Source organism: Neomonachus schauinslandi, chromosome 9 (assembly GCF_002201575.2).
Source record: "Neomonachus schauinslandi chromosome 9, ASM220157v2, whole genome shotgun sequence".
In the NCBI taxonomy this organism is placed as follows: domain Eukaryota; kingdom Metazoa; phylum Chordata; class Mammalia; order Carnivora; family Phocidae; genus Neomonachus; species Neomonachus schauinslandi.
The window spans coordinates 21015874-21032793 of record NC_058411.1 but is presented as its reverse complement, the minus strand read 5'-3'; the positions used below and the strand labels follow the sequence as shown (position 1 = coordinate 21032793).

The 16920-nt window shown below is 36.0% G+C and overlaps 1 protein-coding gene and 1 non-coding gene across 3 annotated transcripts in view; both read right to left on the bottom strand.

The window, feature by feature from the left end:
- The window catches only part of GTF2A1 (general transcription factor IIA subunit 1), a 50550-nt gene that overhangs the window by 20849 nt on the left and 12781 nt on the right, over nucleotides 1–16920 (bottom strand). For both annotated transcript variants that reach the window (XM_021679617.2, XM_044917832.1), the window contains 5 exons: nucleotides 15945–16149; nucleotides 14091–14155; nucleotides 8094–8169; nucleotides 6829–6962; nucleotides 3752–4072 (listed from right to left, as the gene is read on the bottom strand). In XM_021679617.2, the coding sequence (XP_021535292.1) occupies nucleotides 3752–4072; nucleotides 6829–6962; nucleotides 8094–8169; nucleotides 14091–14155; nucleotides 15945–16149 (801 nt within the window). The remainder of the gene's footprint in view (nucleotides 1–3751; nucleotides 4073–6828; nucleotides 6963–8093; nucleotides 8170–14090; nucleotides 14156–15944; nucleotides 16150–16920) is intronic.
- Nucleotides 14786–14929, bottom strand: LOC123325947. Its single transcript, XR_006540780.1, has one exon. It is a non-coding gene; the product is annotated as a small nucleolar RNA SNORA79 (small nucleolar RNA).

Here is a 16920-nt window from a genome sequence, read left to right as displayed (position 1 = left end):
CTTTTCACATGCTTGCTGGCTACTTGTATATCCTCCTCGGAGAAATGCCTATTCAAGTCCTTTACCCACTTTGGAATAGAGTTGTTTGTTTGTTGTTGAATTTAAAAGTTTTCTATTCTGGATATTAAGCCCTTATCAGATAGAGGATTTGCAAATATTTTCTCCTATTTTATAGGCTTTTAAACTTTGTGAATATTGTCCTTGGGCATACAAAAGCTTTTAATCTATTAAGTCTGTTGTTATTTTTCTTATTGCTTGTGCTTTTGGTATCATATTTAAGAAACTATTTCCAAACCCAGTGTTATGAAGCTTCTGCCCTATTTTCTTCTAAAAATTTTATAGTTTTAGGTCTTACTTTTATTTCTTTTTTTTTTTTTTTAAGATTTTTATTTATTTATCTGACAGAGAGAGACCACGATAGAGGGAACACAAGCAGGGGGAGTGGGAGAGGGAGAAGCAGGGTCCCTGCTGAGCAGGGAGCCTGATGTGGGGCTCGATCCCAGGACCCTGGAATCATGACCTGAGCCAAAGGCAGATGCTTAACGACTGAGCCACCCAGGCACCCTTAGGTCTTACTTTTAGGTCTTTGATCCATTTTGAGTTAATTTTGTGTAAGGTGTGAGGTAAGGGTCTAATTTCACTGTTTTGCATGTGGATATTCAATTGTCCAAGCTACATTTATTAAATAAGACCATTCTTTTCCTACTGAATAGTCCTGGCCCATGTAAAAGTTTTGTAAAATGATAGCATACATAGCAGTATTCCACATAAAAAAAGACACACCTAGGAGCGCTTGGGTGGCTCAGTCGGTTAAGCATCTGCCTTTGGCTCAGGTCATGGTCCCAGGGTCCTGGGATCGAGCCCCGCAACGGACTCCCTGCTCCGTGGGAAGCCTGTTTCTTCCTCTCCCACTCCCCCTGCTTGTGTTCCCTCCCTCACTGTGTCTCTCTCTGTCAAATAAATAAATAAAATCTTAAATTAAAAAAAAAAAAGGACATACCTAAAGCTTAGGGATCCAAAAAATGTGAAAGTAAAGGAATGAAAGGAGCTACTCTAATTAAAATAAAGTTGGTACGGTTCTATTAATATCACACAAAACAGACTGTATGGGCAAAAAAAAAAATTACTAGAGATAAAGAGCAGGAAACTACATAATCATAAATGGCTCAATTCACTGGAAAGTGTACGTTTAAGCTTATGTGCATCCACTTTTAGGTTCAAAATATAAAAAGCATAATGACAAAACAAATAAATATACCATCATAGTAGGAGATCTGAACCTATCTCACTCACTAATGGATGATGGTGTAAGCACACAAAAAATATGAGTAAGGATATATAATATCCAAAGAATCTAATTCTAATAGTACGTATAGAAGACAACCAACAACTGCAAAAAGTCTTTTCAAAATATACAGGAAGCATATGCAAACACTGACCACATAAAGCAAGTCCCAGTCAATTTCAAAGGTGGTTCCTCACACATTACACAGATCATAACTCTACAAATAAAACTGTTAAGTCAGAACAAGAATTAATGAAACAGAAAAGAACACACTAGAGAGAATAAAGCTAAAAGTTGATTCTTAAAAAACATTAATGAAATCAACATACCTCTGGCTAGACTGAATAAGAAAAAAAGAGCAAGAAGGCACAAATTCAGAAATGAGAATATAAAAAGAAAATGACTACAAAGGATTCTGGCATCAAAAAGATGATTATCATTAACTTTATGTTAACTTAAAAATTTACATATGTAGCCTAGAAAAATAAAATTTATCCAAACTGTCTCAAAAAGAAGTAACTTGGAACAGAGTAAGGACATTACTAGAATCAGATAATTTTAGCAGCATACTCCAATATTCAGAGAATTAAGTATATCTTTTAAAAAAAAAAAAAAAAAAAGGAAGTCCAAGTAAGATAGAGCACTCACCAGAATTCATTTTATAATGCTATCACAAACCTGAAAACCTAGCAAGAAGAGTATGAGAACAGAAAATCACAGAGAGTACATGAACGTACATGAAAAAGTCCTGAACAAAGTGAATTGAGGAATTCATCAAAAGGGTAATAGAGAATGATCAAGTTGTGCTACCCAACGAATACAAAACTGGCTATAAGTAGAAAACCAATTAGTGCAATTAGTTATTAAATAACAGATTAAGGATAAGAAATTTCATGATTATCTAACAGTTGCAGAAAAACTAACAAAATTCAACATTCATTTAGAATTTAAAAAAAACAAAGCAAAGCTTAGTTAATTTGAATAAAAGGGACCTTCTTTAACCTGATAAAAGATGCCCATAAAAAGCCTATAGTAGGTCATCTGGGTGGCTCAGGTGGTTAAGTGACTGCCTTCAGCTCAGGTCATGATCCTGGAGTCCCAGGATGGAGTCCCACATGGGGATCCCTGCTCAGTGAGTAGTCTGCTTCTCCCTTTCACCCTCCCCCCCCCTCATGCTCTCTCTCTCATCTCTCTCTCAAATAAATAAATAAAATCTTAAAAAAAAAAAAAAAAGCCTATAGTAAACATTATACTTAATAGTGAACCACAGAAAGGGTTCCTTTTAAAATTAAGAACAAGGTAAGGCTGCCTGCTATTTCTAATTAATATTGTTCTAGAGGGCTAAGCCAATGAGGCAAGAAAAACTTCATGTTTAATATTTGATTGTCTATAGAGAAAACATGAAAGAATCAAAGACGCTAAATCTCATCAGTAATCAAATTAAAACCAAAAAGAAACACCATTGTCTACCTATTAGACTGGCAAAAATTAAGAAGCCTGATGATATTAAGTATTGGTGAAGACATATTAGTACAACAATTTGGCATTTTATTGTAAAGTTGAAAACGTGCATGCCTTAGAATCCAGCAATTCAATGGTTAGGTATAACACTTAAAAAAAAGTCATGCAGGGCGCCTGGGTGGCTCAGCTGGTTAAGCAACTGCCTTCGGCTCAGCTCATGATCCCAGGGTCCTGGGATCGAGCCCCGCATCAGGCTCCTTGCTCAGCGGGGAGCCTGCTTCTCCCTCTCCCTCTGCCTCTGCCTGTCTGCTCCCCCTGCTTGTGCTCTCTCTGTCAAATAAATAAAAATAAAATCTTAAAAAATAAAAAAAATTTTTAAAGAAAAACATCTTGAACACAAGTAACCGGTTAAGCAGGAACACTGAGGAAAACAAAGATATATTTATATGCTTCTAGAAATATATAACTAAAGATGAATAAGAATGGTTTGCTTAACTCAAGAAAGATACTAAGAGTAGATAAAGTGATGTAAGGAACTAGTATAGAATACAGACCAAAAGGAAGTTATGAATAAGTCTGTGACATTTAGCTTTTTCCTCAAGTCTCCTCTCTTCCCAGATGTTGCCATACCTTTTTAATTATTGAGGCAAAGATTAACCTCATTTTATGTGTTCTACCAATGCCTTATGTTTAAATCACATCATGAATGCATAAGCCAGAAAATTAGAATTACTTGCATTCTCTCTACTCCCTTTATAAATACAACTCAATATGATAACATTTTTTATTACTAGCTATAAGAAACAGTATTTTATGATGATAAATACAACCAGAACCATTTAAAAACCTTATTAGGTTAAAACAATCTAACTTTATATTTAAAATCCTATATTGTATAACACCTTAACAGCCTCTGAAAAAATAGAATATAATTCATCAGTTTGGCACCAAGTAAAAGAAATGACTGAGTAGTTTCTCATTTCAATTCTTTTACTACAAACTTACTTCTTCTACCTGCCCATCCTCAGCTCCATCTTTCTCTTTGTCTTCCTCTTCATCATCATCATAGTCTTCTTCTTCATCTTCATCTTCTTCAGATGACGTATCCCCGGTTCCATCAACCTGTAACACCAGTGGGGCTTGTGCTTGAGCAGGCTGGGCCTGTGGTTGCTGCTGGCCAGCTGCAGTTATCTGGGCTTGCGCCGGGGTAGGTGCAGCCACCGTTGTAGGTATAACTTGAGTCTTATTTCCTGTAAATAAGATTTGTTGTGGCTGAATGATGACACCCGTCTGTGGTGAAATCCCTCCAGGAAGAGGGGCCAGTACCTAAGGCAAAAGAAAACCATATTAAAGAAACTAGTGGGAGTACCAAGTAGCCTAGTTTCACTTTGTGGTACAGAGAAATAGGCGTAAATGCTGAAGAATCACCAAAAATGGCCATATCTCATATGGCTAAAAACCACCAAAGCATAAAAGGAGTTTAACTAGTATAATGATCCCACTTCTATTTTACCATTCAAAGTTCTGAAGGAAAAAAAGATTTTCTGAAAATATTTACTGAGCACTTGCTATGTACATGGCAAATTCCAAACCAAGAGTTACACATATGATTAATTTACTTGCTTGATGTATGGACAAGTTTAGTGACTTGCCAAGCTTGTAGTCACGAAGAGGCAAAATTTTAACCCAGGCTTTCTGATTCTGCTCTAATTATTATGTTGCACTGCCTCCCTGTGGAGAACACTGCACTGAAAATGTGAAGTCTTGGGCCCCAGTTCTGTCTAAGATCCCAGATTGAGATATAGCAAAGGCATGTCACTTAACCTCCTCTGGCTTTCGTCACTTCACTGTCAAACTAGGATCAATGGTTCTCAACCCTGGCTGCAAATTACAACCACCTAGTAGCTTAAAAATACTGGTACTTGGGCCCCACTCCTAGTATTCTGATTTAATTGGTGTGAGATGAAATCTAATCATTTAATCTCCAGCTGGGGCGCCTGGGTGGCTCAGTCGTTAACCATCTGCCTTCGGCTCAGGTCATGATCCCAGGGTCCTGGGATCCAGCCCCACATCGGGCTCCCTGCTCAGTGGGAAGCCTGCTTCTCCCTCTCCTGCTCCCCCTGCTTGTATTCCCTCTCTCACTGTGTCTCTCTCTGTCAAATAAATAAATAAAATCTTTAAAAAAAAAAAAAGCTCTCCAGCTGATTCTAACCATGCAACCACACCAGATCAGATGATTTCTAAAGTTCCTTTCTGCTTCTGCATCTAGAATTCTGAAGTAAACCATAACTCAAAAGAACATAACAAATATTAACTGTATCTTTTACAATAAATATATCTATAATTACATGTATTAATAAATAAAAAGAGAATACCTAGTGATAAATAAAAAACAGTGAATGGCAATTACTTGCCTTTAGGTTCAAGGAATGCAAAATAGACAGTATTTCCCTTAAGAAATTTATGGATTAATGGTGCAATAGACAAAGCAGTAACACAACTCAAAAGATAGAAGGTGTAACAGAAGTATGATATGGTGGTTAAGAGAACACAGGAGAGAGGACTAAATTCAGCTTGAGGGACAGGGTATGGTCAGGGAAGCCTTCTTCTTCTTTTTTTTTTTTTTTAAAGATTTTATTTTATTTATTTATTTGAGAGAGAGAATGAAAGAGAGCACATGAGAGGGGGGAGGGTCAGAAGGAGAAGCAGACTCCCCGCCGAGCAGGGAGCCCGATGCGGGACTCGATCCCGGGACTCGATCCCAGGACTCCAGGACCATGACCTGAGCCGAAGGCAGTCGCTTAACCGACTGAGCCACCCAGGCGCCCCCAGGGAAGCCTTCTTAATAGGTAATACTTGAGTTCTTTTGTGCTTGGAAGATTAGCCAGGCTTTTCCATTCGGTTGCTTTTTTTGTTGGGGGGAATAAAGGGAGTTGCTAGAAGGAAGGTCAAAGGGCATTCTAAGTAGAAGAACAGCATCAAACAAAAATCTGGAAAGCTGTAAATCGACTAGATTAATGCTTCTCTGACCTTACCTCTACTATCATACTATAATATGGACATTATGTAATGTGTCTCTTTTTTTAAAGTACCTAAATTCTTTAAGAAAATAACCATTTCTCTTTCCTCTTTGTACTCACGGTACAAGAGTTTTAACACCCAGCACAGAAGTAGGTACAAAGATCTAACTTTGATCTGAATAGCAGCTGAAGCAGATAGTTGGAAGCATGGCAAGAAATAAACCTGAAGAGATCAAAAAAATAAGATCCATAAAAAAAACAAAGATCCTATGAACCATGCTGAGGAGTTTTAGACTTTTTCCAACAGGCAATGAGAAGTCATTAAAAGATTTTAAGATTTTTAGAACAATAACTATAAAATACAGAGTAACGAGTTAGGAAGCCTAAGATTAGAGTCAGGGAAATCAATTAAGAGGATAATATATAGTATTTATTTATACACACACACAGTATATATAGTATATACACTATTGAGAGAATAATAATACTATTTTAAGTGGGAAATTAGGAAAGCATGAAGTGAGGAAATGATGAGGAAGTCCGAGAAAAGAAAACTAGTTTCAAACATGAAGGAACTGCAAACATGTTAAAACTGCAGTCTGGAAAAAAGGAACTATTAAAAATTGGTAGGACTTCATGATACTTTGCATATTAAAAATACATAAGCTTCATGAAACTGGATTCATGTCTGCCTTGTTCACTCCTAAATCTCCAGTCCCTTGCAAAGACTCTGATACACAGCCACATAGTAAATGCTTATTGAATGAATGCCAGATAACTTGGGAGGCTGAGGAGGCTGGATGGAGGGTGACAGAAAAGCATATTCAGAGGAATGATGAAAGATAAGCAGGGAAACAACAATTTAGTCTTAAATATATTAAATGTAAGTTAAGCTGTAAGGTATACAGGAGGAATTTACAACGACAGGATGTACAACACTGGAGAATAGTCTAAGAATTCGTAGAGATAAAGCCATGGGAAAGGGGAGGAGAACCACCCGAAGAATTCATACAGGAGAAGAAAAAAGAACCCCATCATGATCATAACTTATTATTCTATTACCTGTTGTATAACAGGAGCTTGTACTCCACCAGGCTGCATTTGTGGTATAACTTGTTGTTGGAGAACCACTGACTGCTGAGGCTGGAAGATATACTGGGCACCATTGGCTGCTCTGACTACTTGAAGAAGCTGGCCTAAAGCAGAAAGTATGTATTACAAGTTACCATTTTAGCAGTGACCATCTCAAAATAAATGAATTCATAATGAATGTCAAGCCACCAAAATCCCCTAGAAATGATCGAGCAAGAAGTCTAACAATTAAGGGCTGCCATACACAACAAACATAATCCTCACCTTCTCTCAGTTCCCTCCACGTTCAAATACATTGCTTAAAATGTTTTTCCTTACTCATCATCCCTATAAAGCTCTTTTCCAATAAAGTTTTAACAGATATAAAAGTTGATTAGAAGTTTAAATTATCTTTACTAACATGTTAAGAGTCATATAAGACCAGTAAGATCATATGTTTCAAAGGCTGTTTCTTTTGAAAGCTCTGAAGACATGAAAGTATAACAGTTCATTAATATCTTGAGCCAAAGCACCAGGATACTTAGCTTCAAAATGCTTAAAACAAAAGTTTGCTGAATTATCATTGCCACATAATACTGAGTGTATGCCTGGCTTAAACACAGAGAAGTGATTCCCTCTCTTTGTTTTAGATGATACAGAATCTTCAATTCATTAAAAAGCAACAACTATATATTAATAAAATATGTAACAAGATAAACCTCTAGTTCTTTACAAATTTAGAATCTTATTAACAAAATAACAAGAAATTCTATAATTAAAATTAGAGATATATAACTTAAAACCCATGTAAATAAATTCTTCCAACATTAATATGCCAAAAATCACAAGTAAATTTTGTCAGTCTATGCAGAGATATTATGTAAAACAGAATGCAATAAAATACTATAGGATTTAGTTTGATATCACTAATTCATTCAAGTAAGTTTAACTTATATGGCAGGTTAAGTGTGTTTAACAAAAATCTATGTAAAAAAATATTTCTATATAATCATACTTTTTCAGTAATAGGATTCTCATTCACAGATCAAAAGCTCAAGCGCAATTTTCATCTTCTCTACTGCATCCTCAGCAGTAATTATTACTTAATGTGCTACAGTACTCAGTCTTTTTTAATAACCTAAGTCAAATGGTAAAAGAAATACTGATTTTGTCTTTCAATGAGGCCAAAACAAAGACTAGATGGTACAATTTTCTAAGTCATACATATAAATAATGGTTCCGTTACTCCTCATTACCTGAATTTGTTAGTATCTGCTGAACCGGCGTCACACCCGCAGGGAGTGCCAAGGTAGCAGCTGTAGCAGCAGCGCTCTGAAAAAACAAAGGAAAAACAATCAAAACCACATATGTGCATAACAGTACCTCAATTTATCTCTGGCACATTTTCATAGTATTTGAAGTTTATCGTTTAGTACATACTAAAATGAAAAGTTTTAGCAAGACTAAACCCCATTTTATAAAATGATACAATGAAGATCATCTAGCCTAAATGCCTTACTTAAATACTTCAAACAACAAAGCAGGATAATATAATTGGGGTTTTTTCCCCTGGAGAATGTGCTCTAAGGAAACCTCACACATACTGACAATGCCATACAATTATAAAATATCCATTCCATTATTTCTTTTCCTACTCTATATCCTTACTCCCAATTCCTTGTTGTCAATTACAGTTGACCCTTAAGCAATGCAGGGGCTAAGGGCACCAACTCTTCACACAAGTGAAAATCCCCATATAACTTTTGACTTCTCAAAAACTAAATAGCCTACTGTTGACCAGAAGCCTTACCAATAACATAAATGGTCAATTAACACCTATTTTGTATGATATATATGTTATCTATTTTATTGTACAATAAAGTAAGCTAGAGGAAAGAATATATATACCTTATTTATCTAAAATAACCATATTTATTGGAAAAATCTGCATATAAATGGACCCATACAGTTCAAACCCAAATTGTTCAAGGTCAACTGTAATATACTTGAAGCAAAATGTTAAGTATCTTCATTTTAGAATTCTTAGTATTTTTGGGGCGCCTGGGTGGCTCAGTCGTTAAGCGTCTGCCTTTCACTTGGGTCGTGATCCCAGGGTCCTGGGATCGAGCCCCGCGTCAGGCTCCCTGCTCGGCGGGAAGCCTGCTTCTCCCTCTCCCACTCCCCCTGCTTGTGTTCCTGTTCTCACTGTGTCAAATAAATAAATAAAATCTTAAAAAAAAAAAATGAGTAAAAAAAAGAATTCTTAGTATTTTTAATTTATACTAGAATCAACAGGGCTTTAAAGAAAACCTTGTATCAGAAGGCTGAGCTTGTTTAGCTAGCAATTCTACGATGCCCTAAGATGACAATATTGGCACTATATGTAGGTGAAACATACATTACTAATAGTTTTATTAACACAAAAAAATACCTAAAAATCTTAAAAGTCACCAACTTTAATTTCTACATTTTAAAATGGAGGTAGTATCTGACATTTAAGTCAAAAAAAAAAAAAAAATACATGGGTGTACTCTGAATCTCTTTAAATCCAGGATAAATTTTTCATTTACTGCTTCTGGAGACTTCTCCTCTCCCCTTTCCTCCAAAAGAATTACACCACATTTTTACTGTTTTTTTAATTCTATACTCAAAGTAGTTCCATGCATCTCACTGTAACTATATATAGAGGTAATTTTTCTCCCTCATCCTTCAATCTTTTTAAAGGTACCAAGCCTTCACATACCAATCTAACATACACATTTTTAGAAACACCTCTATTTGGTAATCTCTGAGAAATAAATTTAACTATGCTTTGAAGATGCTAATGCCAGAGAAGTCAACAATTCTTGGAAAATTATACGCAAGTAGGTTCATGACACTACTATCTAGTCTAGACTCCAAATACAGTGTTCTAAGAAAATGTGCTTCTTGTTGCCATTTGATAGGCCTAACTAGTTTCTACATCTAAAGCCCCAAATTCCCACTATGTCCCCAGAATCCAGCTATAGCCCCACCAGGTTCTTTTCATGAAATGCAGCTTCTGCATTTCATTTATTTTAAATAAATCTTGTCTGTATAGACAAATGAAAGGTAATTTAACTCTAAGGAACACATCAACAACCACTTACTACTGAGAAATTCTATTCAGAAATATTAATATTCAGATTTCATAAGATTAATAGATCTCCCTCTACTGGCAAAGTGACAACTGGAGTTTCTACACAGCATACATGACACAATAACCACCTGCAAACCTCTGCACATTCAAGATGCTATCAATAAATATCTGTTGACTGACATACCATACACAAACCATCTTTTATCAATGCCTACTGAAAATTTCTTCTTATATTTTATGAAACAACCTTAAAATGAATAATGCATTAGAGCAATTATTTCATAAAGAGAACCTGCAAAACTGGTTTGATATAAGGTCCTGTTTTGTAGGTTCCCTGAAATAGCTTTCTCCCTAATATATTATCACTATCCTACATTCTTATTAAAGTACGTAACTTTTCTTTTCTTTTTTCTTTTTTTTTTAAAGATTTTATTTATTTATTTGACAGGGAGAGACACAGCGAGAGAGGGAACACAAGCAGGGGGAGTGGGAGAGGGAAAAGCAGGCTTCTCGCCGAGCAGGGAGCCCGATGCGGGGCTCGATCCCAGGACCCTGGGATCATGACCTGAGCCGAAGGCAGACGCTTAACGACTGAGCCACCCAGGTGCCCCAAAGTACGTAACTTTTCAATGTTCATTTCCAAAGCATGCCTAGTTTTTTTTTTTTTTTTTTTTAAGATTTTATTTATTTATTTGAGACAGAGAGAATGAGATACAGAGAGCATGAGAGGGAGGAGGGTCAGAGGGAGAAGCAGACTCCCCGCCGAGCAGGGAGCCCGATGCGGGACTCGATCCAGGGACTCCAGGATCATGACCTGAGCCGAAGGCAGTCGCTTAACCAACTGAGCCACCCAGGCGCCCTAGCATGCCTAGCTTTTAAAAAAATCAAAACTGGAATAAAATCTTGCCATCTGCAAGGACATGGATGAAGCTAAAGTGTATTACATTAAGTGAAGTCAGTCAGTCAGAGAAAGACAAATACTGTGTGATCTCACTCATATGTGGAATTTAAAAAAGAAAACGGATGAACATATGGGAAGGGGGAAAAGAAAAAGAGGAGGGAGGAAAAACAAGCCATAAGAGACTCTTAACAAAAGAGAACAAACAGGGTTGATGGAGGGAGGTGAAGAGGGAATGGGCTAAAGGGGGATGGGTATTAAGGAGGGCAATTGTTGGGCGCCTGGGTGGCTCAGTCGTTAAGCGTCTGCCTTCGGCTCAGGTCATGATCCCAGGGTCCTGGGATCGAGTCCCACATTGGGCTCCCTGCTCAGCAGGAAGCCTGCTTCTCCCTCTCCCACTCCCCCTGCTTGTGTTCCTGCTCTCGCTATGTCTCTCTCGGTCAAAAAAATAAATAAAACCTTTAAAAAAAAAAAAAAAAAAGGAAGGCAATTGTTATGATGAGCAATGGGTAGTGTATGTAAGTGATTAATCACTGAATTCTACTCCAGAAACCAATACAGCACTGTATGTTAACTACCTAAAATTTAAATTAAAAAAAAGAAAACGGAAATCAATCAATCAAATGGGTATCTTTGAATCAGTAATAATAATTCAAACAAACAAAACCAAAAAACTTTTATTTGTAAAGAGCCTACAGTGACTACTTCAGAACATATAAAATACATGGGGCAGGGCGCCTGGGTGGCTCAGTTGGTTAAGCGACTGCCTTTGGCTCAGGTCATGATCCTGGAGTCCTGGGATCGAGTCCCGCATCGGGCTCCCTGCTCAGCAGGGAGTCTGCTTCTCCCTCTGACCTCCCCCCTCTCATGTGCTCTCTCTCATTCTCTCTCTCTCAAATAAATAAATAAAATCTTTAAAAAAAAAAAATACATGGGGCAAACACTGAAAACATCAACTAAAATACTAAAATACCCATAAATGCTAACACCTTTTACTGATAGATGTTTCTGACCTATGATCTGTTTAAATACATGCTCTTCAGAATCAAGGGAGACATAACAAGTAAGAGATGGGCCACTAATTTTGCCCCAGTCTCTTTAAACACTATTTTAATTCAAAATTTTCTTTCAAAACTTAAAATTCTTAGAAATCAGATGGGCCTACTGCAAGTCATTCTACAAAATTTTCTGTTTTAAAAGGACAAAAGTCAGAGCGCCTGGGTGGCTCAGTGTTTTAAGTGGCTGATTCTTGATCTCGGCTCAGGTCATGATCTCAGGGTCCTGGGATCAAGCCCTGTGTCTGCCTTTGCACTCAGCGGGGGGCCTGCTCCCCCTCCCTCTGTCCCTCCACCTGCGTTGTGTCTGCGCATGCTCTCTCTTTCCTTCTCTGTTAGATGAATAAATAAATCTTAAAAAACAAAAGGACACAAGTTACTCCCTAGGAAACAGTCTCAATAGCATAAACTGCAATATAGATCCTACAGTGAGACTTTCATTTTTAAGAACGGAGGTTAAGAAATTTGGGGCCTTAGACTTGAAATGGAATTTTCTGAATGATAAAAATTCTTGTGATTCCATGATAGGCTGGAATTTTGTGATTTTTATGAAGAACTGATTCCAGCAATCTGAACTACAAGGACAAATAGATATCCTTGATTCTTTTGTGAATTTAAAAACTGTAATTTCGGGGCGCCTGGGTGGCTCAGTTGGTTAAGCGACTGCCTTCGGCTCAGGTCATGATCCTGGAGTCCCTGGATCGAGTCCCACATCGGGCTCCCTGCTCGGCAGGGAGTCTGCTTCTCCCTCTGACCCTCCCCCCTCTCAAGTGCTCTCTCTCATTCTCTCTCTCAAATAAATAAATAAAATCTTAAAAAAAATAAAAATAAAAATAAAAACTGTAATTTCTACTATCATGTAGAAATTTGTAATTCTGTCAAGCTATAAATTTGTAAGGCTGGTATATTTAAAAAGGAGTCATTTGTCTAGTACGTAAGCCCTGTTTCCTATCTGGCTTATCAATCACAGATGAGCTTTGAGGTCAACTACTCATTACTCACCAAACAGAAGTGATTTTTTAAAATACTGCTTTTACAGGGCACCTGGGTGGCACAGTCGGTTAAGTGTTCAACTCTTGGTTTTGGCTCAGGTCATGATCTCAGAGTTGTGAGAGCAAGCCCCGCATCAGGCTCTGCCGTTCTGTGTGGAGTCAGCTGAAGACTCTCTTTCCCTCTCCACGCCACCCCCACCCATCCCTCTCTAAAATAAATAAATCTTTGAAAAACATATATTTTTGCTTTTTCATTAAAAAAAAGAACTATCTGAAAAAAAAAAATCTCATTGCTAGCAGTAAGAGATTTTTTTAAAAGTGATTCTTGCCTTTAAATAAAAGATTTGGATTAATTTAAGAATGTCAGAGGTGAGACTCCACTAACAAGTCTATTTACTGTAAACAGAACAAAGAAAAGCCATTTATGAGAAAGTGCTGGAATAATTATTCTAATAAAACTTCATTTTAATGTCTTATTAAAAAAAACTTTAAGTATATAGATAAAGATTCTCTAAGAATCTGAAGTAGTTTTTCTAATTTTAGTTATATGGTACGGTATTTGATGGGAAACACTACATGCCCTAAATGAAATTTGAAAATTTGAGGACTTAGGTTCAGTGAATATCCTTTAGAAATACCAAAAGACTAATGCATAATAAACTCAGTTGGTTAAAATATATTTTAAAGTAATAATGTACACATTGTAATAAATCTTATTAAGCTATGCTATTGTTAAATCAGAGCAAAAATTTTTTTAAAGGTTTGGTCTTAAAAACAGTTACCCTGAACTATCCAAACAGTTCATTTTCATTTTTAAAGTTTATAATTCTTAGCATTCCTGACCTCTAGTAATTAATGGGTCTTCTGAAACAACTATAATTGGCATATTATGTTTGGTAGGTCCCCTAAACCCATTTTCCAAAAATAGCCTGGGATGAAAGAGCTCTCACAAAGCATCATTCTTTTGGTATTTTCAACAGAAAACTGCATAATTTTATGAATCTCTATGTCTAAATATCAAGTTAAACTTTAGATCTGCTGCTAAATCCAATAATTAGGAAACCAAATAAAACAGCCATTTTGTTCAAGTTTTGAATAAACTTCAGGTTGTTAATACAGAATATACTTGGGCATAATCACAATTTTGAGTTAGAATAAGTAGAGCCAAAATGCTATGTTCTGAGTCTTACCATGTTTGACGCATTCATATGTTGTATCAGCTTAGAATCAGGAACTATAACTTGTGGTGCAGCAGCTATTAAAAAAAAAAAAAAGTACAAGTGCAAACAAGGAACCATGAGGCTATTTCATAATCCTAAGAATACTATACAATGCTGAAAACTTTTTTCCTGTTTTCTGCATTCAAATGCATTCACCTATTTGATACCTCAGACTGTTATCAATTTCTACGGCAAATAACAGCTGTGATATACCCATCTTATACTAGACAACATCAACTAAAAAAAAGATTTGAATAACAACACCTAAGGATACAAAGGAATTTGGGAACATGAAGTAATGAGATACCTTATATATATATATATATATATATATATACACACACACACACACACACACACACAGCTCTGTGCATTCTTAAACTGGAAATTTTCAAACACAACTTAATTGTCTTGCTAACTCAATATTGTTTTGTTGATATACTACTACTGTTAGAATGAGTTAGTAACCCACTAAGAATGAGCTCAAAAAAACTATTAACTAGTTGTCTTTAATCTACATAGCCCTCTTCTCCCATTTGACAGTTGCCAGAATCTTAAGTTACTTCCACCAACTTTTTAAAAATATAAATCAGAAATAATGGCAATGTTAAAAAAAAAATGGAAGAAAGGAAGAATGGCAATGTTACGTAAGTATAAAAGGAGCTAAGTGTTTGATTCCGCAAATTTCAGAGAATAAACAGATAATCCCATTATCCTAATATTCTCTGAGTGAAGAAAATCAAATTTTAATTTATGATGACCTAAAATCCTAGTGCCAGGCCTGAAGGCAATAGGAGGAACAGTCATCAAAACAGATCAAAAGGATAAAATTATTTGATGCAGGTATAGAATAAAACCAAATATTAAAAGTCTTATTTGGTATAAACAGCAAAACAATCCAAACAGACATTTCTACCATGCATTACTTACTATATATCACTATCAATTTTAAGTCTTATATATTCTCAGATACTCTCAAATAAGGCAAATGGGTAACTAAACCGTTACCTTAAAATAAAACTTTTCATTTATCTTCATTCTCCTCTCCAGTAACAAGATTTACAAAACTTAAATGCTAGGTAAGTTTCATAACCAAATACATATGTGTCAAGACAGAAAATACTTATTACATGTTACAGACCAAGCTTCCTAGCCTTCTCAGGGCCCAAATTTTCCTTAGCACTGAAATGTTAGAAGAGCTACTTCACAAAGCCTTTTTTTAAAGCTTCAATGAAACAAATCTATAAATTTACTTGCACAGTACAAAGCACTATGGACACTCTATAAATACTTGGTTTTTCTTACCTCTAAACTAAGTAAATAAATTATGTTATGTACATATACTCTTCACTTAAAAGAAATCTAATTCAGTCAATTTAAAGTATTAGGGAATTGAAATTTCAGACTGCCACACTTACAAAACTCCCCCAGTGTTTAAGATGTATTTATAAAAACCAAACTTAAATGTCTTTGAAGAAATGAATCAATTTCATAAAGAAAGTAGGTAACGATTTTACCACATAAAATAACGAAACCCTTAGTAAATAAATCTTTATAGGTCTGATGTTATTTTAGGATATCCACCATTATGTAGCCTCCTCAAAAAAATATTAATACACTTATATCATCTTAGGCTCTCAACTAGTTAACTACTTGTTTATCATTACTACAATACAGAATCCACGTTTTATACAAAATTTGTACGTAAATACACACAGACTACCCACTCAGTCAATAGAAAGGAAAAACCTACAGTATCTCTCTTCTTTGAAAATGACAAATTTCATTTCCAAGTTGTAAGCAGAAAAATATATCCAGTCTCACCTTGCTGTGATGCAGGAATAAGGACCTGCTGGGTCTGCGCCTGCTGAGGTACCGTCTGCTGTGGCTGAGTTTGCTGATGGTGGTGGTGGTGGTGATGTTGCTGTTGCTGGGGTTGATGCTGCTGCTGAACTTGCAATAAAAGCTGCTGCTCTTCCGAATGAAATCCATCTACTGCCCTAGACTGCATTAGTTTATTCTCCCACAACTAAGGCAAAGAAAAGTAAGGAACATTCTAAGTGAATGTTAGTGAAGATAACTCTGAACATGTGGACAAACCATATTTTACTAATCTGTTTATAAAATACTTTCATTTTCAAAACTGATAAAACCAATCTCTAATAAACCAATCTAATTCTTACCCAAGTATATACAATAATGAAAATTAATTTTAAAGTATCAAATTTATTTTTTGCTACTTTAGAGTAATGAAAAATTTTGTTTCTTTTTATATCTTCAAACTTTCTTCAGTAATTCCTTAGTAATTCCAGGCAGAATTTCATATAAGCAATTTTTTAATAATCAAAGATTATCTTTTTTTTTTAAAGATTTTATTTATTTATTTGAGAGAGAGAATGAAATAGAGAGAGCGTGAGAAGGGGGAGGGTCAGAGGGAGAAGCAGACCCCCCGCCGAGCAGGGAGCCCGATGCGGGACTCGATCCCGGGACTCCAGGATCATGACCTGAGCCGAAGGCAGTGGCTTAACCAACTGAGCCACCCAGGCGCCCCAAAGATTATCTTTTTTTTAACATCAAATCAATTCTTAACTATTTTCATGGAAATCTCCCTTTAATGAAATATCTAATTTTTAAATTATACATATAAAACATAAATTCATCTTTTCTTGATCTGAACAATGAGAAACGTTACAGAGGCAATCCTCAAGTTAGAAAAGCCTAACTTTCCATCTGTCTGATCCTACGCAAGAAAAAAGAAACAGCAATGCCCAATGCTTTTAGAGGCACTCTCAACCCTCCA